Source organism: Carcharodon carcharias, chromosome 21, assembly GCF_017639515.1.
Source record: "Carcharodon carcharias isolate sCarCar2 chromosome 21, sCarCar2.pri, whole genome shotgun sequence".
Taxonomy (NCBI): domain Eukaryota; kingdom Metazoa; phylum Chordata; class Chondrichthyes; order Lamniformes; family Lamnidae; genus Carcharodon; species Carcharodon carcharias.
The window spans coordinates 31,494,494-31,521,771 of record NC_054487.1 but is presented as its reverse complement, the minus strand read 5'-3'; the positions used below and the strand labels follow the sequence as shown (position 1 = coordinate 31,521,771).

Sequence of the window (27,278 nt, the reverse complement as noted above, 5' to 3'; positions counted from 1 at the left end):
GTGAATGACAAGCCCAGTCTTGGCTGCCGCTCACCTTTTCAAAGGGTCCTGGGTAACTATGTCCTGCCTCCAAGTTGTCCCCAGTGCTGCAAAATGAGTGCCAAACTCGCAGCAGCCTGTAGATTCTCCTTGTCTTTCAAACACATCAGAAAACTAGGCCCTCCGAAGATTAAACAATTGTATTATGAATTATGGGAATCTGAGTTCTAGCTGAAAGAAACTAAAAGAAAATTAGGAAAAGTTTTTTAAAGATTGATATCCTGATTCAGTAAATTATTCAGTGCCTTTTGAATCAGCTATTGGTGTAAATGATTATTGCAGAATGGTGTCCCCATTTCGTGTCTTTTAAACTGATATTCTGAACACTGGAAAATAATACATTGAGCATTGCTGCTACCAAATGAATATTATAATGAAGCGACCTCATATTTTTAGAAAGCCTGTCATATGTCACTGATTGCCAACCCTTGAATACCATACCAAAGTGTACAGTGGAACTCCTGCTCATTTCCACTATTAGCCACCGGATTTACACTGCTAAAATGGACTGCTTACAGCAGGAAGTCTAGGATTGCATCTCTTACCCACACCAGACGGTCATTTATGTCTTCTGTATTTCATTCAGCTTTCACTTCATTGTTCTGACTATTCAAGATCCAACTTTCATTTGAGGCTATTTTTTGCTTTCCCATCTTGTGTTAAATGTAAAATCTACTGGTTATAAATAGCATATGACAATCCCGATTTAAACTTTGTGAGGGGAGTTGTGCAGGTGTGGACTAGGCATACAGACAGCCATTAGGCTTGAGGGAGTTTTAAACTATTAGGCAGCATCTACGTAGATATAGCCAGTCTCCTGTTGATCACAGTTGGAAGCTGTCGCTGGGTGGTGGTAACGGAATGTCAGATAGTAGGAGGCCTTCACTGGGAACCCTGAAGGATGTGCCCATGTCACTCGGGTGAGTGGTTAAGAAGGGGCACGGGAGCCTTTCATGGTTAAGGTTAGGGGAGGGATGGATAGGGCATGGGAGGCCTAAGGTTCCTTTATGTAGCCCAGAGGAGCAGTCCCACAAAGAAATAGTTTTTTTACAAAAATTAATTTCCCTTTTTGGGCCTCTTCAGGGTCCACCTCCTTTTGCTGCCAGAATGGCTGAGAGTCATAATGCCTTCCCCTTGCAGACCTCTGGTTAAAATTGCAGATGGACCTTGATGATGTCCTTGGGTTTGACCTGCATATTCAAAGAAGGACTCTGCTGCCTTTTGGTGGATGTCCTTCACTGGCTCAGAAGAGCAAGTTAAGACCACAATCCTCAGGAGGGTTGCAGGATCAGTGTGGGTAAGCCACATGGACTAGTTTCCACTAGTCAGGGAAAATTGGCTCTCATATCATACTTTGCACTATATGAAAGTTATTCCATGAGAATTCATAATTTATGGAGCCTTATGTGTCTGGCTAAACTTTAATATGCTGTGTGGATTCCTCTATATCAGGATTAGGCAGGTGTGTTTTCGAGCCTTCCATTGCACTGACTCTGCAACACCATTTCACCAATTAAAATGCATCTTATTTTGGCCATGAAATTATTGAATTTTATTTAGTTTTATTATCACATTACCAGAGTTCATGATTCTAATTTGAATGAGAAGCGACCCAACTACATCAAAGCCAAGGAGAACACAAGGCACTATGTGAAGAAGGTGGAAGCAGCTAGAAAATCTCGTAGGAGCAGTGAAAAACAATACGCCCTTCACCAGCAGGCAGTGAAAGAACTGGAATTGGAGCTTGAAGATGTGAATAAAGTTTGGGAAGGGTTTGAGGAAAAGGCACAAGCAGAACTCAGCAGCAGAGGTCATAGCATGGAACTTGAGGAAAGCCAGGTAAACAAAAAAATCACTTGCCGAAAACTTTTTTGTTCTTATTTACATTTTATGTTATCTGTACCATCACCTTGACTTCTCCCATTAGACAGAATGACCCTAACATTCTGGAGGCTTACAGTACCAGTAATTTTGTCTCGATTGCCTCTGCTGATGGCTCTGGCAAACTATCTGGGGTCAAGGAGAGGTTGGAGTTGATCCAACAGCACTGCATCTTGGCTGCCCCAACATGCTGAAAAATCTACTGCGTGTTCTGGGGCCTGCCTGCAAAAGGATGGCACACATATAAAAGAAAAGTATTTTCCAGGAGTCCAGGTCAAAATCCTGGCCTGGTTCCCTAGGGTACTGTCCACAAGTTATGTATAGCAGGCACACTTACACAGAAACTACTAAATAAGAGGTTTGGAATATGGAAACTCCTAATGTCAGAGGTTTCTAGTTTTGATGCTGCTGACTTTGGAAGGGAAAATGGGTTTTACAAGGCACAAATCAAGAGTTTGATGAAATACCCCCCATATGCCCGGAAGAGTGCAACTCCAGTAACTCTCAAGAAACTTGACATCATCCAGGACAAAGCAGCCGGCTTGATCGGCACTCCACCCACCCCTTAATTATTTGCTCCCTCAAAAACCGTTGCACATTAGTACCAATGTGTACCAACTACAAGATGTACTGCAGCAACTCACCAATCCTCCTTCAACAACACCTTCCAAATCCGTGATCTCTACCACCTAGAAGGACAAGGGCAGCAGGCATATGGGAACAAAACCTGCAAATTCCCCTCCAAACCCACACAGCATGATGCGATTTATTACTGCTGTCATACTTTTTTTTACTCATTCCCGGGATATGGGCTTCGCTGGCTGTGCCAGCATTTCTTGCCCATTCCTAGTTGCCTTTGAGAAGGTCATGGTGAGCTGTCTTCTTGAACCGCTGCCGTCCATGTGATGTAGGTACACCCACAGTGCTGTTAGGGAGGGAGTTCCAGGGTTTTGACCCAGTGACAGTGAAGGAACAGCGATATATTTCAGTCAGGATGGTGAGTGACTTGGAGGACAAGTTTCGGGGAGGCAGGAGGTGCGTTACTCGTCGCAGGATTCCTAGCCTCTGACCTGCTCTTGTAGCCATAGTATTTGAAAGGCTAATCCAGTTCAGTTTCTGGTTAGTGGTAACCCCCAGGATGTTGACAGTGGGGGATTCAGTGATGGTAATGCCATTTGAACATTGTGGGGCAATAGTTGGACTCTCTCTTGTTGGAGATGGTCATTGCCTGACATTTGTGTGGCACAAATGTTATTTGGCACCTGTCATCCCAAGCCTGGATGTTGTCTGGGTCTTTCCACATTTGAACATAGACTGCTTCAGTATCTGAGGAGTTGCGAATGGTGTTGAACATTGTGCAGTCATCAGCAAACATCCCCACTTCTGGCCCTCTGATGGAAGGAAGACCATTGATGAAGCAGCTGAAGTTGGCTGGGCCCAGGACACCACCTTGAGGAACTTGATGTCCTGGTGCTGAGATGACTGACCTCCAACAACCACAACCATCTTCCTTTGTGCTAGGTATATAAGCAGAGTTTTCGGAATAGGTTGTTGGACTGAAGCCTCCTCAGTAAGATGGAAGCCGTTCATAAAAAAGATCTCTTTTTCAGCTTTGTACTTAAAGAGCATCAATCAGACAGGGAAAAGCCTCAAAGAAGAGCTGCGTATTTGTAATAACGTTGAGATAACACAGCATGGCCAAGATATGTGCTCTACTGAGTTCTTTCTTGTTGCTTGCTGTACCTGCATGCTGACTTTGTGTTCCTTGTAGGAGTAGATCCACATCTCTCCGAACATCAACATTTGCAAGTTTCACACCTTTTAAAAAATATTCTTACAACCAGTGAATAACCTCACATTTTGCCACATTATACTCTATCTGCCATCTTGTTGCCCACTTACTAATTCAAATCTTTTTGCAGCTTCATTTTGTCCTCCTTACAAAGCTAGGTAGGAATGTAATCTGTATCATCGGCAAACTTAGATACATTACTCTCTGTGTCTTCATTCAAATCATTAATATAAACTGTAACTAGCTGAGGATCCATGTGGCACTCCACTAGTCAATTTGCAAACTTGAAAATGTCCTGTTTATCCCAAACTCTGCACTCCGTCTCTATCCATCCTTTATCCATGCCAGTAGATTACCCCCAACACCATGAGCCTTGTGTATTAACGTTTTTGTGTGGCATCTTACTGAATGCCTTATGGAAATCCAAGTATATTCCATCTACAAGTTCTCCTTTATCTACCCTACTTGTTACATTCTCAAAAAACTCTAGTAAATTTGTCATACACAATTTCGCTTTTGTAAAAGCATGTTGACGTTGATTATATTATGATTTTCTAAGTGTTAAGACTTCCTTCAGAAGAGATAATGACATTTTCCTGACAACTGATGTCAGACTAATTGACCTGTAATTTCCTGTTTTCTCTCTCCTTCCTTTCTTGAATGGCAGAGTTACATTTGCTAACTTCCAGTCTGCTGGGGCCATTCTACAATCTAGGAATTCTGGAAAATCATAACGAGCGCATCCATTATCTCTGCAGCTACCTCTGAGAAAGCTAAAATCTAAATCATCAGGTCTTGGAGATTTGTCAGATTTTATTTCCTTAAGTTTCTCCAATACATTTTCCCTGCTGATATTAATTACCTTAAGTTCCTCGTTCTTTTTAGTCTCTTGGTTAGCCTTCTATTTCTAGTATATAATTTGTTTTCTACTGTGAAGACAGACAAAATATTTGTTGAATGACTGCCATTTCTTCATTTCTTCAATACTTTCACCTGTCTCTCCTTCTAAGGGACCTTAGTTACTCTCCTTTTTGAAATACTTGTGAACTCTCTTCATATTCCAGGCTAGTTAACCTTCATATTGTATGTTTCCCCTTTATATTAAACTTTTGGTGGTCCTTTACTGGTTTCTAAAACGCTTCCAATTTTTAGGCATTCTACTGCCATATTATAAGCCTTTTTTTAAATTTCATACTATCCTTGACTTCCTGAATGAGCCATGCAAAGGTCTTTCTTGATGAGCTTTTGTTTTTCAATGGCACGTCTTTTGGTTGAACATTTTGAATTGTTTCTTTATATGTTTCTCACTGTTTATTTATCGCCATACCTTTAAGTCTATGGGAAGAATTTTATCCCCGTCGGGTGAGCTGGTCGGGGATTGGCTGTTGGCTGTGTGCCGCCATTTTACGTGGGCGGGCCAATTAATACGCGCTCGATAGTGCTCACCTGTGCAGGTAGGGTGGGGGGGGTGGTGGGGGAGTCAGGGCCTGCGCTCTTTCGTGCATGCATGCGAAAGAGCGCAGAAATTTCGCTGAGGCACAGAGCTGCCTCAGGGAGATAAAGTTGAATTTTAAAGTTCAGAATAAAAAATTATTTACGCATGTCCTTTCATGTGACACCGTCATATGAGCTGGGACATGTTTATCAAATGTTCAATAAATATTTATTAATTTAATAAACCCTTCATGAAACCTCAACGCACCCGTGGATGAGGTTTCATGAAAAATGCGAAGGCTGCCTGGGCTCTTCACCTGCCTGCAAACCTTAAAGTTGGACGGGCAGCCATGTTAAATTGTTTAATTGTTTTGTTAATGGCCTTATCAGGCCTTTGACAGTTCCACAGGCACACAGCCGACTCTGGTGCGTGCCCGCCAAATGAAAGATCAGAATGACGTGTGGTGATGTTGGAACGCACGCCCAACATCACCGCACGTCATTTTACCCGTCAGCATGCAAGAAAGACATCTTTTCTCCTGTACTCAAATCCTCTTGCAATAAAAGCCAACATACCATTTGCCTTCCTAATTGCTTACTGCACTGCATGTTGACTTCCAACTTATGAACAAGGACCCAGGTGCCTTTGGACATCTACACTTCTCAACCTCTCACCATTTAAGGAATACTCTGCACTTCTGTTTCTCCTATCAGAGTGGTTAACCTCAGACTTATTCACATTACATTCTGTTTGTCGCATTCTTGCTCAATCACTAAGCCTGTCCAAATCCCCTTGAAGCCGCTTTGCATCCTCCTCACATCTCACATTGTCATCCACAAAGTAGGAAATATTACATTTGATCCCACATCCAAATTATTGATATAGATTGTGAACAGCTGGGGCCCAAGTACTGATCTTGCGGTAACCCAGTAGTCATGGCCTGCCTACTTGAGAATGCCCCGTTTATTCCTGCTCTCTGTTTCCTGTTTGTTAACTAATCCTCAGTCCATGCCAGAATATTACCCTGGCTGCCATTTGCTCTAATTTTGTTTACTAACTTTCTATGTGAGACTGTGGTAATCTGATGTTTAATATAACTTTAAGAAGAATGTTATAATGGAAGATCACATGATCTTAGTATCCAGTAGCAGAGTAGCATGGCTACCTCATTAACCAGTAGTCTACAGTTGGAGTCTGTAATGTAGAGACAGGGTTTAAGTTGAAAGCACACAAGCGCAGCTGCTGAGTTCCTTTGTAAATAAATAGAACGTGTTCTACATAAGAACTGTCTGCTGATCTACTCTATCTATGCAACCAATTCGGCCATCCCGAAACAAGCGTGCAACCTCCCTGCTTTTATATTACATTCCTCTTGCAATAAACACCAATATTCCATTTGCCTTCCTAATCATTTGCAGTACCAGCATACCAACCTTTTGTGATTCATGTGCCAGGAATCTCAGATCCCTCTGTATCACAGAATTTGGCAACACTCTCCATTTGAATAATATATTGCTTTTCTATTCTTCCTGCCAAAGTGAACAAGTTCACAGTTTTCCACATCATACTCTATCTGCCCAATTTTTTCTCACTCATTTAACCTACCTATATCCCTTCATAGATTCCCTATGCCCTCTTCAAAACCCACTCTCCTACCTAACTTTGTGTCATCAGCAAATACAACAACCATACTTTTGGTCTCTTCGTCCAAGTCATTGATTTGGATTGTGTATAATTAAGGCCCCAGCACTGATCCCTGTGTGTGTGTGTGTGTGTGTGGTGCTGGTGATGGGTGGCGGGGTGGGGGGTGGGGGCAGTGTGGGACCGGGCATGGGAAGGTACACCTCTGATCGGCGTCTATGAATGGGGGCGTGCCGCCATTTTACGTGGGAGGGCCAATTAAGGCCCGCCCAATGTGAGGTCTGCCAGGAAGCGCTCCCTGTGCAGGTTGGGGGTGAGGGGGCATTCACGCATGCGCGTGAAAGACCGCACAGATCTACCTGAAGGTAAGTGCTGCCTCCGGGAGATCAGCTCAGAATTAAAACTTTTAATAGAAATGATTAAAAAATTTCCCTGACATGCCCCATCATGTGACACTGTAACATGAGTTGTGATATGTCCATTACTTTTATTGAAAGATTTGATAAGAATTTAAATACCCTCATGAAACCTCATCCCGCCCGTGGATGAGTTTCATGTTTTTCCCGAAGCCCTCCAGGGCTCCTGGCCTGCCTGTCAACCTTAAGGTTGGATGGGCAGGTCCATTAATTACCTTAATTAGTTTTTCAATGGCCTCAATAGGCAGTTGGCAGGTCGGTGGGTGTGCAGCTGATTCGGCTGCACCCCTGCCGACCTGAAAATGGAAATGACGTGGGGTGATGTCAGGAGTTCCACCCGACGTCATCCCGCGTCATTTTGTGCGTCAGCGAGCGGGCCCTGCCCCCGCTCGCTGACCAGAAGATCCTGCCCCATATCTACAGGTTCCCTTTATGCATGTTGCTTGTTACTTCCTCAAAGCACTATAATAAATTAGTCAAACACGATTTGACTTTCAAGAATCCCTGTTGACTCTGCCTAATTGTGTTAAGATTTTCTAGGTTTTTTTTATTCATCCGGGGATGTGCGCTTTGCTGGCAGGGCCAGCATTTACTGCCCATCCCTAGTTGCCCTTGAGAAAGTGGCAGTGAGTTGCCTTCTTGAACTGCTGCAATTTGTGTGGTGTAGGTACACCCACAGTGCTGTTAGGAAAGGAGTTCAAGGGTTTTGACCCAGTGACAGTAAAGGAACGATGATATGTTTCCAAGTCAGGATGGTGAGTGACTCGGAGGGTAACTTCCAAGTGATGGTGTTCCCATGTATCTGCTGCCCTTGTCCTGCTAGATGGTAGGGGTCATGGGTTTAGAAGGTGCTGTTGAAGAAGCCTTGGTGAATTCCTGCAATGCATCCTGTAAATGGTATGCACTGCTGCTACTGTATGTCGTCGGTGAAGGGAGTGAATGTTTGTGGATGTGGTCCCAATCAAGCGGGCTGCTTTGTTCTGGATGCTGCCAAGCTTCTTGAGTATGGTGGGAGCTGCATTCATGCAGGCAAGTGGGGAGTATTCCATCACACTCCTGATTTGTGCTATGTAGATGGTGGACAGGCTTTGGGGAGTCAGGTGGTGAGTTACTCATTGCAGGATTCCTGGCCTCTGACCTGCTGTTATAGCCACAGAATTTATATGGCTAGTCCAATTCAGTTTCTTGTCAATGATAACCAGGATGTTGATGGTGGGGGATTCAGTGATGGTGATGCCATTGAACATCAATGGGTGATGGTTGGATTCTCTCATGTTGGAGATGGTCATTGCCTGACACTTGTGTGGTGCGAATGTTACTTGCCACTTGTCAGCCTAGGCCTAGATATTGTCCAGGTTCTGCTGTATTTGGACATAGGCTGCTTCAGGATCTGAAGAATCGTGAATGGTGCTGAACATGGTGCAATCACCAGTGAACACCCCCCACTACTGACCTTATGATGGAAGGAAGGTCATTGACGAAGCAGTTGAAGATGGTTGGGTCGAGGACAGTACCCTGAGGAACTCCTGCAGTGATGTCCTGGGGTTGAGATGACGTATCCTCAACAACCACAGTCATCTTTCTTTGTGCTGGGTATGACTGCAACCAGCGGAGAGTTTTCCCCCTGATTCCCATTTGACTCCAGTTTTGCTAGGGCTCCTTGATACCATATTCTGTCAAATGCGGCCTTGATGTCAAGGGCAGTCGCTCGAGAATTCAGCTCTTTTGCCCATGTTTGAATCAAGGCTGTAATGAGGTCAGGAGCTGAGTGGCCCTGGCGGAACCCAAACTGGACATCAATGAACAGGTTATTGCTAAGCAAGTGCTGCTTGATAGCACTGTTGATGATCCCCTTCCATTACTTTACTGATGATGGAGAGTAGACTGATGGGGCAGTAATTGGCCGGGTTGAATTTGTCCAGCATTTTGTGTACTTGACATACCTGGGCAATTTTCCACATAGCTGAGCAGATGCCAGTGTTGTAGTTGTACTGGAACAGCTTGGCTATTGGTGCAGCAAGTTCTGGAGCACAAGTCTTCAGTACTATTGCCATAATATTGTCAGGGCCCATAGTCTTTGCAGTATACAGTGCCGTCAGCCGTTTCTTGATATCACGTGGAGTGAATCGAATTGGCTGAAGATTGGCAAATGCTTCAGCCTTATCTTTTGCACTGATGTGTTGGCCTCCTCCATCATTGAGGATAGAGATATTTGTGGAGCCTCCTCCTCCAGTGAGTTGTTTGATTGTCCACCATCATTCACGACTGGATGTGGCAGGACTTCAGAGCTTAGATGTGATCCGTTGGTTGTGGGATTGCTACTACTAGGTGTACAGCTATAACCTCCTTAATAATAGATTTTCTGTAGGACAGACGTTAGGCTTACTGTTCTGTAGTTTCCTACTTTCTGTCTCCCTCCTATCTTGAATGGAGGAGTTATATTTGTTATTTTCTAATCTGATAGAACCTTGCCAGAATCTATGGAATTTTGGAAAATTAAAACCAATGCAAATACTCTCTCCACAGCCACCTTTTCTAAGACCCTAGGATGCAGATAATCAAGTCCTGGGGACTTTTCAGTCTTCAGTTCTAATTGTTTTCTCCTTACCCTTTCCCTGGTGATTGTAATTGTTTTGAGTTCCTTCCTCCCTCCCTTTCGCCTCTTGAGGTGCAGGTATTTCTGGGATGTTATTATTTATAGTCTCCTACAGTGAAGGCAGACACCAAATACCTGTTCAATGCTTTTACCATTTCCTTATTTCTCATTATTAATTCCCAATTCTCACTCTCTGTAGAATGCTCCCTTTAATTTCTCTTTTGCTTTTTAAATACTTGTAGAAATTCTTACTATCTGTTTTTGTATTTCCAGCCAGCTTTCTCTCATACTCTTAATTTCTCTCTCAACTTTTTTTATCATTCTTTGCTGGTTTTTAAATTCTGTCCAATCTTCTGATGTATTACTAATATTTGCAGAATTATACACTTTTTCTTTCATTTTGATACTATCTTTAACTTCCTTAGTTATCCATGGATGATGCATCCTTCTAGAGACTTTCTTTCTCACTGGAATGTATCTTTGCTGAGTGTTATGAAATATCTCCTTAAATGTCTGCCACTGCATCTTTACTGTCCTACCCTTTGATCTAATCTCACAATTCACTTTGGCCAGCTCTGTCATCAGTTTGAAATAGAAGTCTTAAGACTCACTCTTCTCACCATCAAAATGAACGTGAAGTTCAATCATGTTATGATTACTGCTACCTAGAGGCTCGCTATGAGATCATTAATTAATCCTGTCTCATTGCACATTACCAGGTCTAGAAGAGCCTGCTGTCTACTTAGCTCTAGGACATGCTGTTCTAAGAGGGCACAGACTTCCTAAATTATATTCAGGAGAATGTTTTTGACCAGTATGTAATTAGCCCAACAATCATGTGGTGGGAGCACAATTCTGGATTTAGTTTTAGGAAATGAAGCTGGGTGGGTAGAAGGATTATTAGTGGGAGAGCACTTTTGTAGTAGTTATTATTATTCTGTTAGATTTATCATAGTTATGGAAAAGGACAAAGATAAAAGAAAAGGTCCTAAATTAAGGGAAGGACGATTTTTCTAGGCTGAGAAACAATTTAGCAAAAGTGGACTGGAAACAGACAGTTGAAGATAAGCAGGATTAGAGCAATGGTAGGCATTCAAGAATGAGATTCAAGGGATTCAGGGAAAACATGTTCCCACAAAGAAACAGGGCAGAACAGCCAAATCTAAAGTTTCCTGGAGGACAAAGTGCATAGAGGGTAAAATAAGACAAAAAAGGAAGCCTATGTCAGATACCAGGAGCTTAATACCGCAGAAAGAATAGAAGAGTATGAGAAGTGTAATTGAAGGTGAAATGGAGTAAAATTAAAATGTAAGTTAGGAAAGCAGAGAGGACATGAAAAAAATAAAATCAGGGAAAATCCAAAGATGTTTTATTAGTACCTCAAGAGTGTTACGATCCTCTTAGAGACTGCTAACTTTTAAAAAGATAAATGAATTTCCCAGTGACCAACCCAAAGGAATCGCACAAAAGATTTCACATTTTAGGACTTTTACTGTCGCAAACAAACTAAAATCAACTTTGATTAAACATACTTAGTAGGCAACTAATACACTAAACTACAGAAAAGGTATTCCCCATTAACTTAACACAACCAAAAACCCCAAGCCAAGTTTGTACATAACACTGCACTCTCAGTAGAAATGTAGCCTTGTGTATAACGTCCCAAGGTCTTCCTGGCTTCAGCAGGATCTCATCTCCCTTCCCCACCAGTATGAATCTTCCAGTGCCCCTTTAAACAAAGTCCCTTCACTCACACTTCTGAGTATTATCAAATGGACTTCCAGTAACAAGACACTCTCTGGCGACTCCTTGGTCTTTAATTCTCCACAAGCCCAGTTTCTTTAAACAAGGACCCTGCTTGATGCTTAACCCAAAAAAGTCATTTTCCTCTGCTTGGCTTCTTCCCCAGATCTCTTTGTCTGACTGACTCTGAGTGTCTCTGAGTCTGTACACATCAAGACCAGCTGCCTCCTCTTTTGTGACCAGATATTAAATCTTGCACCTTACTTTCAATAAGTTTTGATTTGACTTTCTGTCTTCATAACATGCAGGTCACATAGGCTGATCTCTGGGCAGATTTCATAGCAAGTTATATCCCCCTTTCCAAACTACTCAATTTCAACTTCAGTTAAAAGAAACTGTAAAAACAATGAAGTCCAAGAGCAAGAGGATAACTCAGGAAAGAGTCAAGCCTATTAGGAACCAAAAAGGTAACCTGTGTGTGGAGGCAGAACATGTGGGGAAGGTTCTTAATGAATACTTTGCAGCTGTTTTCAGAAAAAAGAGGGCTGATGATGGTGTCATGTTAAGGAGGAAGATTGCAAGGGATAAACATTGTAATAAGGGAAGTATTAAAGGGTTTGACATCTTTGAAAGCAGATAAATTGCCAGGCCCAGATGAAACATGGTATGAGGAACGAAGTGCTTGAGAAGTCAAAACTAGGGAGTTTTGTGAGATTGTAAATGTGAGATTCACATCAGAATGTAAGTGTATGCATCGCTGCCCCCTTTCCTACCTCACTTAGATCATTGTACTGCTTCCTACATTGTATCCTTGAGGATGACACTAGTGCTGTTGACCTCTTGTACCTCCAACCACACCTTTTTGGTGTCGCCAGCTGGCTTTTTCATCCTTTTGCTAGGGAGCAGTATGGGATATACGACTACCCCCAGCAGCACATCAAAAGTGGCATCACTGAATCAAGGCTCTGGACTCCATTCTGGCACTCAATTTTCTTTGGCTCCCAACTCCAAATTCACTCAAATTTTGCATGTTTGGAACGTTCCTTTAAATACTGGAGTTGACATTGTGTCATGCAAGTCGTCATCAAGCTCAATAGTGCTACTTGGTCAGGAAACCTGGAAATCATATACGGCAGTGCAGTGGCTGAGTTAAAAAGCCACAAACAGGCATGCTGCACTGACTCCTGGGTTTCCTGTGCACTACACCCCCAACCTGCTTCCAACATGTCACAAGCTTAAAATTAAACCTAGTATTTCTTGATAAACGCGTATACTTTTGATACTGTGTGCATTATTAGAAAATCTTATGTTTAGACCAGTGAACTAAGCCATGGCAGTCAAATCTTTGCTAGGTTTTATTTGTATTTTCTTGTCTTGTAGCATGTTTGTATTTCATGTGAAAGACTCTGGTAAGCATATTGAAAACAAAATAAATACTTTTCAGAATCCTTGAACTGCTAGTGTTGAGTGGTAGATAACAGATTACTCAGTAGCTTTCGATCATCCATTGCTGTAAACATGTATTTTTTACTTATTAAATTGGATTTTTACCTGGTCTTACAGATTCAACAATATAAAGAACTAAAGGAATTAGTGAGGAAACAACTGACCTTAGTGGCCCATATGCTGGAGAAGCTGCGATGGGAACAAAAGACTGATCGGGACAAGCTGGAACTGGATCAAAGAAATTATAAAGATTTGGAAGTAATTAGTTAAAATTTGTGCATTTCTTATTTTGCCACTTAAATCCAGCAAGTAATCAATGCAGCAAACTAATCACAAAACAATAGTTCAGACACAGATCAGTAGTATTCGTGGAAATTTGTCAAAAACTTCTATTAATTGACTAAACATGTAGGTCACTTTATTATTTCAAAATTGTGGTACACTTCTGCCTCCTAATTTCCTTGTTTTAAAAAAGAATTACATCTGCTCAAGCTTAATGTCTAAAAATTTTACCTTCTATTGTAATTTTTTGTAGTAGGTGTGTGACTTCTCCACTATAAATTCCTGTGACCACATTAATAATGGAACTTCCGACTAGGGACTTTACAGCCTTCCAGACTGAATATTGAATTCAACAACTTTAGGTCGTGAGCTCCCTCCCCCATCCCCATCCCCTTTCTGTTTCCCCCTTCCTTTTTTTTCCAATAAATTATAAAGATTTTCCTTTTCCCACCTATTTCCATTATTAAAAAAAAACCCCACTAGAGCTATACCTTGAGTGCCCTACCATCCATTCTTAATTAGCACATTCGTTTAGATAATATCACCAACTTTAACTTTAACACCTATGTGTTCTATTGTACTATTGTCGTTGACATCTTTTGATGATCTGCTTCTATCACTGCTTGTTTGTCCCTACAACCACACCCCCCCTCCACCTCTCTGTCTCTATATCTCTCCGCCCCCCACACACACACCTTAAACCAGCTTATATTTCAACTCTTTCTTGGACTCGAACTCAAGTTCTGTCGAAGGGTCATGAGGACTCGAAACGTCAACTCTTTTCTTCTCCGCCGATGCTGCCAGACCTGCTGAGTTTTTCCAGGTAATTCTGTTTTTGTGTTGTTAATAATGGAACAGCCCTATGGCAGATAGGCTGTGGCCTCTTAATGCTGCTATATTATTTTTACTCCAAAAATTGCACAAAAAGCTTGAAAAAATTTCATCCTCCAGTTCAAAAGTTGCTACTGACCTGAACCTGGTGCTTCCCACGACCTGAAATCTGCTTGCAGCCCTAGTCAGACCCCACTTTCCATATGCATATGTAAATTTGTGTTATAAATAAACTTTACTGCAAGTGGTGGGGATATAGTCAGCACTTCAGTTGATACCACAGGGAACTCCGATGCATTATCCAATTCAATTTGTCTGCCTTCCAAACTAAAATTAATGAAATAGGTACAGAAAGTTTATGTTTAAAATGGGTATTGAATAATATATCTGTCACCTGTGTCAATTAATGCCTGAACTCATTTCACAAAGTTAGGATTACCTAACCACCCAGAATGTCCAAGAGTCTTCCAGAATGGGATATGGATCTCCCAAGTATTGTTGCTTGCAGCCCAGGAGATCGTCACAATTTACATTTTTTGTTACAGCCTTGTGACATGACTCAAGAACGGAAATTGGCTAGTCTGTCAGGAGCAATCAGGGGTCAGAACTTCGGGTAGCTTAGGAATCGAGACAAGCTCAGGAATCAGTAGTGGGGAGAGCCTTGGAATTTGGGGTTGGATTCAGAAGAGGCTGCAAAATGTGGGATCAGGGAAAGAGAAGAGAATTGAGGACCAGCAGCGATTGGAGCTCATGCAGGAGGCAGAGAGGGAAAATGGGGAATGGGTTGGATGTGGGGATCAATATTTTCTCAGAGTTGAGAACAACATCAACATGGTATTTGGAAGTGACACCAAAATAGGAGCAGCCAGTGAGTGGAACTTGGGGACCTTGTAGTGGGTAAGTGGAATGTGAAGACCGAGGCATCTCACTAATAGAACCAAGGTAAAAGGAAAGTCCTTGAACTCAGGGATATCAGACCATGTGATGCTGCACCACTAGTGTTTATTGAGACAAATTAGACTGTCATTTAAAAGGGCATGTGATAAATATTTAAAATGGTGGAAAAATTAAATGCATCTGGGGAGGAATGGAGTTACAGGGAAGAGTGCCAGCACTACTGATCACTGGTCTCCTGTAATATCTTTGTATCATTCTATGAAAATTTTCCTTTTATTGAGCCTGAATTGAGGGACTCGTTGAGAACTTGTATTGCTGAGCCGCATATAGGACAATGTGCTCCATGAGAAGTGCCCCAAAGGCCAAGCCCGCTGCTTTTTGTGTGATTTCTCAGTTTGATTTATGTCAGTCTGTTCCAGCCTGTGTTAACATATTGGCGAGAATTTTACCGCCCCTCCCGCCCGGCGGGTTATTATGGCCCCACTGAACTGAATAGAGATTTAAATAGCTCGGTGCACCTGCCAGGGCAAGACGCCGTGGTGGTGCTGTAAAATCCTCGCCATGATCAACTTTGGCTTTGGCTCCCAGTTCAAAATTGTCTCTTTCAAGAAAGGGGTTTTATTAAAAGCAGCCTCAACAACAGGCCTTTCTGAACATTGTGCAGTGCAAGGGGATTCTGACTGTTGTTTCTGGGTGACTATCGGTGGGTTACACAATTACCAATAGTTGTAGGTAGGATATTGGGGCATTTTACCTATTAATACCGCTTACATAGACTATCAGTGAATCATTGTATTATTGTTGGCTGAGAAAATACAGTGTTACTGTTACCTATTTATGCAATTTCAGTGAGTTGCAACAATTGTGAGTGGAATCAAAGTTCCTCCCATCTCTGGTTTCCTCTCCTTCCCTTTAACAAATCACTCCCAACTCCCTAGTTCCCTTTCCTTTCTTTAACTGCTCATGGTCTGTCAGTTGTCAAAAATTCTCATGAAACAGCCGCTGGCACAAAAGCATTAGGAGAGGCACTATACCGGACCTCAACACGATAAGGTAAATTCAGTAACCTTTGCAAATGTCATGTGACGTGATAACACTCATGTCATGTGATTAAACGTCCAGGATTTCCTTCAACAAAGATACCTGAAGATTACACCTCGGGCAGAATTTTCCATGCCTGTTGGCACCGGTGTCATGGCGGTGTGAGCAGACAATATGGTGGTAAGGCTGCTAAGACGTTATGAAAGCAGTTTGCCATTGCCCATCAATGACGGGTCATGTTTTCCCGCCACCACAGATCGAGAACTTAGTTTTAATGCATCTGCATATCATTATAAGCCCGTGTTTCACAGCAGCATTTATAAGGCATGCACCTGGCGAGATGCACTTTGAGGGAAACTCGGAGGTTAGTGCACAGTCACATTTCGCAGCGCTCGCGAGGGTCGCCTGCTGGAATTCAAGTGCTGTGCATTCATGTGAGGGCATAGCCAAGTTGCATTTGCCTGCCTGGCTAGCTGACAGTGCGGTGCCGGGACAAGAGCTGCACTGCAGTTGAGGCAGGGTTGCAGGGGGGTGCAAGGGCTGCTCTGCGGTTGAGGCAATTGGGGGGCGGTGGGGGGGGGGAGGGGAGTGCAAGGGCTGCACTGCATTTGAGGGTAGTGCACAAGAACATGCGAGTTGTGGGGGAAGGAAGTGGCCACGCATTGCAGAACCCTTGTATAAAGTGACCATTCCTCTGCAGCTGAGACAGTTCAGGTGCAGCCAGATTGACATGCTTGGAGTTGGGCCTCTGCCTTATCTGCCAACTCAAGCAATGCACGAAAGTGCCACCTAATTCTCCAGAGCTTTTTACCCCTCGGGCACAGACTCCAAACTAATGAGCGTTTTAGTGAACTGAGCATGTTGTACAATCTCTTTGTGGAAGTTGGCCATGGAGCAGTCACTGGTGGAGGCATTCACAGGCCCTTGCAATGTCATCAGGTTTGGACAGTGTCCCCTGCCATGGTTCAGGCTAACAGTGTACAGCCTTTCATTGTGGCTTAGGAGAATGCTTGCGCCTGAGCTGAGAGCACAGCATGCAGTCCAGTGGGCAAAGCTGCCGCTAATTGATCAGGTGGATTGGGGCAGAGGTGGGTGGGGTTTTGGGCAGCTATGCACATTAAACTCTGACCATCCAAGCGATGACAAGCACTCTAGGATGCGTTAAGGGGCATTCAGACGGAACCAAGAGAGATTCTTAGTATGCCCAAGCTATCCCATGTGTGTCTCTCTTTCATCTTGCAGGAGGAGTACATCAGAACATGGAGTCTGGTTACTTAGATGTATGCCTCATTGCTTACAGAGAGCAGAGGCAAATGAGAAGAGAGCAACAGTGGCCTCTGGCTGAGTAGAGGGAGGAGCAGCAGCCTCAGGAAGAAGGCGGCTAGGGCTCCCGCGCATGCCACTGAAGAGCCATAGCGAGCCATCGCTGAACCCAGCGCCTGTAGACGGCGCTTGTCATCCCTGTAGGTGACGGAGAACCAGTGTTGCCAAAGTTTGCACATGTGCAGGGAGCTGGTCGGTCACATCTGCCATCTGCTGCAGGATTTGGTGCTATGGGGACATGGAGGGCATCTGCTGCCAGTGGCTGTGAAAGTGACTGTGGCGCTCAATTTTTATGCAAGTGGCTCCATTCAGTGCTCCCCAGTGACCTTTGTGGGATATTGCAAGTCTCCGTGCACAAATGGATCCATGACGTCACAGACGCCATCTTCGCAAACTTTTTGCTTTTCACCCAGGATTAGGAAGCAAGAGCAGTAGGATTTGCCCAGATCTCAGGCTTCCCGCAGTATGTTCAGCTGGTGTGCGACCCCCACAAATGCATCCTGCAGCTCTGCGCATTGTTCCCAGGAAATGTCCATGACTCCTGCATTCTCAGTGTGTCTCAGATCCCTGATGTCTCCCAGGGTCCAGAGAGGCAGGGTTGGCTGCTCGGGGACAAGGGCTACCCGCTGAAGATGTAGCTGATGACCCCCGTCAGGCAGCCTCAGATTGCAACAGAGAAAACATACATACAATGAGGCTCATGCTGCAACTCGCGCCATAGTGGGATGTTGAAAATGAAGTTCTGGTGCCTGGACCAGTCTGGAGGAGCAATACAGTCCACAGAGGGTGTCACGCATCGTCGTCACTTGCTACGCCCTTCACAATCTAGCACTGCAACAGGGAGAGGAGCTGGCTGAGGAGGAGATGGAGGAGCTGCATGTTTCCAATGAGGAGGATGTCAACGGGGATGAGGGTGAGGAGTTCCTCGAATGTGAGGATGACGGCGATGAGGCATTTGCGCTTGGGAAGCCCTCATAGCTGCTAGGTTCGTGGAGGATGATGACGACATGCAGTGAGGAGACACCATAGATCCTCATATTGCACCTGTGTATGTTTGACTCCAGTCTGGCTGATGGCAGCGCACATATCCTCTATGATATAGCTTCTGCTATGGAGATGCAGCGGATGCTCATAGTCCCTACATTCCAGGAGGATGATGACGACATGCACTGGGGAGACTCCACATAGCTTATGTGAATGTCTGACTCCTGTATGGCTGATGGCACCTTACGTGTGCTCTATTAACATGGAGATGCAGTGGGGAAACTTTAACTTCTCCTGATCCTGTGGCATCCTTCGTAAGCTGTATCCTTCAGGACCATACTGTGACCGGACACGGATGCTGTTGAGATGGGGTGGGTGGGGGAGGTGCAGCCGCTGGGAGCACACAGAGAGAATGACGAACTCTATGCTGCCAGCCCAGGACATTCTGGCAGCAATAAGTCCCATCGAGCTGCAGGCATGACCAGTAACAGTGAAGGCACACAATTAGTGTGCTGGGAAGGTTGCACAAAGCACAGGGAAGAAGCGCTAGACTAAGACTAGCATTTATTTTATGCAGGGACCAAGGTTTCACTTCTGAGCGACACTAATACTGCTGATCAGAACAAGGAACCATAGGCAAGGACATATTCTCGTGAATTTATTAACAAAGTGAAAGCTAAGTACAAATGATTAACACCCGTGCTCAAGCTGTGCAACTACATCTTCTTAACATTGGCTTGGCCTAAATAGCCAAGTGGTTATGATACTGGGTTTGTAACCCCGAGATCAAGAGTTCAAATCTCACAGTGGCAAACTTTGAAACAATGTAACTTCATCTGAAACAGATGGAAACGTGTTTGTACTCGAAAGAGTTACATCTTCTTAACACTTGGCCTAAATAGCCAAGTAGTTATGGTACTGGGCTTGTAACCCCAAGATCAAGAGTTCAAATCTCACGATGGGAAACAATGTAACTTCATCTGAATAGAAACAGATGGAAACGTGTTTGTACTCGAAAGAGTTATGATAAAAACTGAGGAGAGAAAGTGTGTGGTGTTGGTGTTGCTGCTCCTCAGTGTTTCAACTGTTTCTGCTGCTGCCTTTGGGGTTGTTGCTTCTGCTGTGTGCTGCTGCTGCTCCTCCAGTGCTGCTGCTGCTGCCTTGCCCCTGTGGTGCCAAAGGAGAGAGAGGGAGAAAAGAGAACAGTTGCTGCTGTTGCTACAGGACAGGAAGGCCAGGAGGCCAGGACTGAGTTGAAAAACAACATCCTAGGTGGGTGTCTGAACTGTGTATTTTTGTTTAAGGTGGGGGCAATTAAGGACTGTGTTTTGTAGGGGGAGGCAAGAAGACTGCCAGAGGAGTTGGGGAAGGAAGAGAGGGAGGGTGTGTGTGTGTGCTGAAACCATCTTTCTGCCACCCCTCCCCCCAACCCAGCCCTTTTCCCAGTAAGGCCAGCAATAGCTGGTGAAGACATCGCCTCCCCCTGCCTGAAGAACATCAGGCCCCCACCCACCGTCCATCCACCATCGAGGACACCCACCTGGACATTTACCTCTTTCCTTCCTGTGCCTCCCTGTCTTTTACTCCTCTCCCTCCTCTCCTCTCCTGCCTAAAAGAGGGGAGGTTGTTTCTACCTCTCTCCCCCACCCCCTTTCCTCAAACAAAATGGCCAATCCTTCCCAGGGTGGGCGTGGCTCTGGCCCTAAGGCCAATTCACCATCGCCTGTGGCCGGGCCCTCGAGGGCTAATATGGAGGCGGTTTTGTCACCGGTGGCAGGGCCTCAAAAAAAGAAAACCTATGCGGGGGTGGCTGCTTCTGCGGCTCCAGCTGCTCCCGCTGCCCTGTCACCATTCCGCCTCCTGACCAGGGCCCTTGGTGTAAAGAGCTATGCTCACTCTGAAATGACAATAGAGGCCTGCGTAAAGGCTATGGCTGGGGTCGTCGGCCCCTCAGCCATTGTCGCGGCCTCTAAAATGTATGGGAAGGCCATATTCTTCTTGAGGTCCGAGCGGGCGGTGCACCTCGCCCTGCAAAAAGGACTCACTGTGGGCGGGACTTTTCTGGCGGTGGACCCCCTTGAGGCCACCGCCCAGAGAATTATTATTTCGAACGTCCCACCTATTCTATCCAGTGAGCTCCTCCTCCCCCACCTTAATAAATTGGGGGAGGTCAAGTCGGGGGTTGCACCAATCCCGCTCGGCCTCAAAGACTCGGCCCTCCGCCATGTGTACTCCTTCCGGCGCCAGGTATTTGTCCGCTTGGCCCGGGAGGAGTGCCTGGAGGGGGCCTTCATTATCAATTTTGAGGGGACCGCCTATCGGGTCTTCTGGACCGTGGAGGGCGTGCGGTGCCATGCTTGTAAGGAGGCGGGGCACGTGAGGAAGAACTGCCCCGCCTCCAAGGCCACGAGCCCCACCCAAGCGGCCACGGCTGGCACCGCCCCTCCTCCCCCCGCCACCACTCCATCTCCCTCCCCGCAAGGGGAAGTGACGCCGGTGGCCACTGCCATCTCGGCTGCCGGTGAGGCGGGGGGAGAGCCCCCGCGCCGTAAGAAGGCGCTGAGGAAGACCCGCAACCTGGAGGCGGCCCCTGAAACGCCCCAAACCCCCCAAACACCTGCAAGCACCGGCTCGGGGGAAGAGACATCATCCGGCCCCGGCGTCGTGTCCGCGTGTGCTCCCGGGCCCGTGGGTGCTAAGGCGCCGAGTGCTGGGCCCGGCGTCGTCCCTGCGCGTGGTCCCGGGGCCGGCGGGGAAAAGACGCGGGACCCCGAGCCGGGGAATCTAACACCCAAAACCCAGAGGGTGGAGTGTCCAGGAGGGCTGGACAAGGAGGAGGGGGCCTCGGAAATGGAGGTCTCCCTAGCCCCCAGCCTGACCCGGAAGAGATGTCACGCTTCGGAGGAGGAGGTGGATGATGCCCAAACTGAAGAAGTTGGGTGTGTCCCTTCCCCCGATGAAGAGGTGGTGGCGTTTCCACCAAGTAAAATCTCGCCCTGTCCTCTGGGGGAACTCAAAACCCCTGCACCGACTCCCACCACTGTTACCCCTGTCAACCTGCTGCAGTCCCCTGAACAGGGCCCCTCGGGGGTCACTGAAGGCACCTCCCTTGAGGTGGTGCCCGACTCAGGAACCCTCGATACCCCCGAGGTACCTTCTGGCTCGTCGGGGGACTGTAGCTTTCAAAATTTAAAAAATGTTAACGGGTCATTGGGTGGCGGCGAAAAGGAAGGCCTTCCCGCTCCCTCCCAAACCTTAGCACCGGGCGTCCTAGTTTTGGGTCAGGAGCTTGTCCTGAGCTCCCCGGACGACCCGGTGCCGGGAGGAGAGCGGGCATCAGAACTGCCGCTGCCCTCTGACCCAAAACGTTTAGAGGAGACCAGAGAGGACCCCTCTGGCCTTGATCCTGGGGGTGGGATCGAGGTACAGGTGGGGCCAGCTGGCAGCTCCGAATCAGCCCCTGTACTCAATGCGGGGGAGGGGTCAGAAGCTGGAGGCGACGACCTGGAGGAGGACGGGGTGTCTGTGGTGAGCGCTGGAGATTACGCTGAGTCGCTCTCAAGCGAGGCGGTGGATCCCCTGGTGCCCTCCACTGACTCCCCCCTCATCCCCCCAAGGGAACTCCGGGACTTTTTGGCGAGTCATTGCGGTCGCCGAGACAGGGTTCAGTTGGCCTTGGACCGGTGGCATTCTTTTCCGCTGGTGTTCTGGTCCACTCGCGAGGCTCTCAAGTCTCCTGAGTTGGATAGGAACGCGCGGCGGAGGGTCCAAACGTTTCTCGCTGGGCTCCTGAAGGAGAGGAAGGACTAAAAAGTCCTCTTCTTCTTTTTAATGACTTAAGGTGAAGGTTTGATGTACCTTTGACAATGAAGACGACTATAGCCAGCCTCAACATCCGCGGCAGCAGGGCCGCACAGCGCAGGTTCCAGAACTTCTCGGTCCTCAGGGACGGGAAGTATGCATTGTGCTTCCTGCAAGAAACCCATACCGTTCCGGGAGACGAAGCCACGTGGCTCCTGGAGTGGCGAGGGGGGGTCTACATGAGTCACCTAGCCTCCAATTCTGGCGGGGTGGCTATCTTGTTGGCCCCGCATTTTCAGCCGGAGATCTTGGGGGTCAAGGAGCCGGTGCCAGGCCGGTTGCTGCACCTGACTGTGCGTCTGGGGGGGGCGGTGCTTCACTTTGTGAATGTGTACGCTCCCCTGGGCATGCAGCAGCAAGCGAGCTTCTTTGAAGAAGTGTCCACTCACCTCGGCTCCATCGACGCTGGCGAGTGCATCGTCCTCGGGGGGGATTTCAATTGCACCCTCGGGGTCCGGGACCGTCACGGTACCCCGCACTGCACGCGAGGTGTGAGTAAGTTGCGGGACCTGGTCAGGTCCTTCGACTTAGTGGACGTCTGGCGAAATCTCCATCCTGACTCCAGCGTGTTCACCTTTGTGTCACCTGGAGTCGGAGCGTCCAGACTCGACCGCCTTTACGTTTCGAAGGCGTGCGTGTCCTGCGTTCCGGCTGCTTCTATACAGCAGGTTCCGTGCACAGACCACTGTCTGGTGTGGGCGGAGCTCACTTCGTTCTGCGCTCGGGCGGGGTCCGCGTACTGGCATTTTAATAACCTGTTGTTGGAAGACCAGCGGTTCCTGGACTCGTTCCGTCGCTTCTGGGCCGGCTGGAGAAGGAAGCGGGGAGGCTTCCCCTCCTTGAGGCTATGGTGGGACGTGGGCAAGACTCACGTCCGAGTTTTCTGTCAAGAGTACGCGAAGGGGTCGACAAAGAGACGCAAATCCAGGGTCGAGGAGTTGGAGAAGGAGGTGCTCGACCTGGAGGCACGTCTCCGTCAGCCTGACGTGGACCCGGCCCTGCGGTCGGTGTACGATGAGAAGAAGGGCGCGCTGCGGGACCTGCAACTGGTCGGGTCTCGGGGCGTGTTCGTGAGGTCGCGGATCTGTTTCCTTAAGGAGATGGACCGTGGCTTTCCCTTCTTCTACTCACTGGAAAAAAGGCACGGGGTCCGTACGCAGCTCTTTAAGCTGCTGGCCGACGACGGATCCCTTGTCTCGGATCCGGAGGGCATCAGGGCCATTGCCCGAGATTACTACACTGCCCTGTTCTCTCCGGATCCGTCCAGTGAGGAAGCTTGCAGAGTTTTGTGGGAGGACCTGCCGCAGGTCGGCCCGGAGTGCGCCGGAAAGCTCGACTCCCCTATAAGTCTGGGGGAGCTGACCAGCGCATTCGACGGTTGTTCTAGGGGCAAAACCCCGGGATCAGACGGGCTGACCGTGGAGTTCTTCAGGGCGTTCTGGGACGTCTTGGGGAGTGACTTCGCGGGGGTCCTGGGGGAGAGCATTGCTACCGGGGAGATGCCCCTTTCGTGGCGCAGGGCCGTGATTGCCCTGCTGCCGAAGAAGGGGGATCTCCGCCTTCTTAAAAACTGGCGCCCGGTCTCCCTCCTCAGCACGGACTACAAAATCTTCGCCCGAGCCACGTCTTCTCGGCTCGGCACCGTGCTGGACCACATGATCCACCCTGACCAGTCCTACACCGTCCCGGACCGAACCATTTATGATAACATCCATCTGGTCCGGGACATCATCCACCATTCCCAGAGGGCTGGTCTGTCGAGCGCCTTCCTGTCTCTCGATCAGGAGAAGGCGTTCGACAGGGTGGATCACGAATACTTACTTGGAACTCTGCGAGCTTTCGGGTTTGGGACGCATTTTGTCGCCCGGATCCGACTTCTGTACACCGCCGCGGAGTGTCTAGTGAAGGTTAACGGGTCCCTGACGGCGCCCCTTCGCTTTGGGAGAGGGGTACGTCAGGGCTGCCCCCTGTCTGGCCAGTTGTATTCTATTTGCGTGGAGCCTTTCCTGCGCCTCTTGCGGAGGAGGTTGTCGGGATTGGTTCTGCGCGGGCCGGGCATCGGGGCGGTCCTTTCGGCTTACGCCAACGACGTGCTCCTTATGTTTAGTGACCCGGCTGACCTGCGGAGGATGCGCGAGTGCCAGGAGGTCTACTCTGCCGCTTCTTCTGCCAGGATCAACTGGGGTAAATGTTCTGGACTCCTGGTCGGTCAGTGGCAGATGGATCCCCTACCCGAGGAGCTCAGGCCTTTCACCTGGAGCAGGACCAGCCTCCTCTACCTGCGGTCCATCTCTGCCCCGCTGAGGAATCCTGGCCGGCAAACTGGCAGGAACTGGAGACGAAAGTCACCGCTCGCCTGCGGCGCTGGACAGGACTGCTCCGAGTGCTATCTTACCGAGGTCGAGTTCTGGTCATAAACCAGCTGATCGCCGCCATGTTGTGGTATCGGCTGGTCACTTTGACCCCTCCCCCGGACTTTGTCACAAGAATCCAGAGATTGTTAGTCGACTTCTTCTGGGACAAAAGATTGCACTGGGTCGCTGCCGAGGTTCTGAGTCTCCCACTTAGGGAGGGTGGTCAGGCGCTAGTGTGCCTACGCACACAGGTGACGACTTTCCGCCTTCAGACCCTGCAGCGATACCTCTACGTCGAGCCTCCTCCTAGATGGTGTGCCCTTCCGTCAGGTGCACGGCCTGAATTATGACGTGCAGCTCCTGTTTATAGAACAGCTGGGCCTCGGTGGCTCCTTGCAGGCGTTGCCCGTCTTTTACCAGGACCTGATCAAAGTCTGGAAAGTGGTCGCCTCGCGACGCAGCTCTCCCCCGTCAGGAGTAGCGGCTATCGTCAGAGAGCCGCTGCTCAGGAATCCGCCCCTCCGTCCTTTTCAGTGGTTGGCGGAGAGGAGGGCTGTGGCCGCAGGGGTGACCAGGATCGGGGACATGCTGGGTGGCGGAGGACTGGGCTGGATGCTCCCGCAGGAGTTGGCGCGACGCGCGTCTGTGAGTGTCCAGGTCACAGCCGATGCCATCCAAGACCTGAGAACGGTCGTGCTCGGACCCGACGTTATTTTGGGTCTTGAGGTGGCCCAGGTGCGCGGTGGTCTTCCGTCTGAGCGTTCCCCTGTTCGGACGGAATTCCACATTGGCCCCAAGCCCCGAACCCTCCCTCGGGTGCTGGTGCCCTGCAATATGAGCCGCCTCGGGGACATGCCCTCCGTGCCTTTTGGCACGGCAAAGAGGGGCTTTTTGTACGGACTGCTGCTGCACACCTTCCATTTTCTCGCCCTTGTCCGTTGACCGGACACGCCCTGGCGTGCCTTTTTGCCGTCCGGCGGCGGAGGCACCCGATGGGAGGCCCTCTACGGAGGTGTCCTCCCCCTTTCTATCGGGGACCTGGGTTGGAGGGTGTTGCATGCAGCAGTCCCTTATAATAAGAGGATGCATAGGTTCACGGACTCTCAGGACACGTGCCCTTTTTGCGGTCTTGTGGAGTCCGTGGACCATGTATACATAGGGTGTTGTAGGCTGCACTCCCTTTTTAGTTATTTGAAAAACCTTTTATTGATGTTTTGTTTCCACTTCAGCCCCACGCTCCTGATGTATGGGCACCCGGTGCGGAAGGGGGTCGGGAAGGAGGAGGACCTCCTCGTGAACCTGCTCCTGGGCCTTGTCAAGTTGGCCATTAACAGGTCCAGGCAGCGGGCGATCGACGGGGGAGTCCCGTCCGATTGTTTGTCCCTCTTCCGTGGCTACGTTCGCTGCCGGATGTCCCTGGAGACGGAGCACGCGGTGTCTGCTGGCACTCTCGAGGCCTTCCGTGCTCGGTGGGCACCGCGGGGACTGGGGTGTTTTGTTGACCCCATTAATCACATTTTGATTTAAAGTTTGTAAGTTTCCTTTAAACTTTGTTCTTGGTTTTACAGCTGACCTGAATTAGGGGCTGTGCCTGATTTATCCCAATTTTGTTGATTTGGTTTTCATTTAAAAGATTATCAAGAGTTCAGATCTCACAATGGCAAACTATGAAACAATATAACTTCATCTGAATAGGAACAGATGGAAACGTGTTTGTACTCGAAAGAGTTACATCTTCCTAACCTTGCTGCTATGTCTTGGTACTCCTCTGACATCCACAGCTGTGGTGGAGGCAGCCTGCTGACTGCTACGTCCTGCCAGTAATGACACGGGCATTCTCTGGAGGGCCGTGGCCTGCTTTTGGGGCCCTGGGTGTGGCAGTGGCTCCCTCCCCATCTTGTGGAATTGGAGCTGCTGGGGTCACAGGAAGAGGGGATTCGGATAGGCTGCACACTCCCCGATTCACCTGGGTGGAGGCCCCAGGATGCGCACCTGCTGATCCTCCTCCCTGAGTTCCTGAGGTCCCCTAGCTGACTCCTTGAGGAGAAGAGGAAGCTGGAGTGAGATCGAGCTGCCCCGCACCACTCTCGCGTTGACACTGTTGGAGGCCAAATATGGCGTCAGCAATGGATTTCAGCACACGCAGCTGTGCAGGACCAATGCCCTGGACCTAGGTCTCCATGGCGGCCGGCATCCTACCAGCATTGACCTCAGTGTGTTGGCGTTAGCCAGAGCTATCACCTCAGATTGAAAGTGGTTGGACTCTTCCATCACGCTTTTCAATCTGAGGAGTGCAGCGGACATCCCTTCCTAATGTTCCCGAGCTTGCCTTTGCAGATCCAGCAACTGAGGTATGACTGAGTCCAGAGGCTCGTCATCTGACTTGGACTCAGCAGATTTGTGGCCTCCAGCAGTCCTCTGAGTGCTGGAAACCTGGGATGTCTCTGCCGCCGCCTGCTGTGGGTCAGACAGCACTATGTGCTCACCAGATTCTGATGCCAAGGCTTCTGTAAAGCTTGGTCCCAATGAGGTGTGTCTGTTTGCTGGTGGAAGGTGTAGGTGAGTGATGTGACAGGTCTTCCATGAGGGTTTGAGCAGATTCCTCTTCTGAGGTGCCTTCGGGACTTGAGTTGAGGACCTGGGTTGTGGACTCCCTTGGCTCTTTCCCAGATGTGCCTGCAAAAGCACGGAGAGGTAATTAGTGCATGACAGTGGC

General features: G+C 48.1%; 1 protein-coding gene across 3 annotated transcripts in view; it reads left to right on the top strand.

Annotated features, from left to right (window-relative positions):
• The window catches only part of LOC121293122 (structural maintenance of chromosomes protein 1B-like), a 185,253-nt gene that overhangs the window by 24,840 nt on the left and 133,135 nt on the right, over positions 1–27,278 (top strand). For all 3 annotated transcript variants that reach the window (XM_041215814.1, XM_041215815.1, XM_041215816.1), the window contains exons 6-7: positions 1,620–1,878; positions 13,107–13,247. In XM_041215814.1, coding sequence (XP_041071748.1) covers positions 1,620–1,878; positions 13,107–13,247 — 400 coding nt within the window. The remainder of the gene's footprint in view (positions 1–1,619; positions 1,879–13,106; positions 13,248–27,278) is intronic.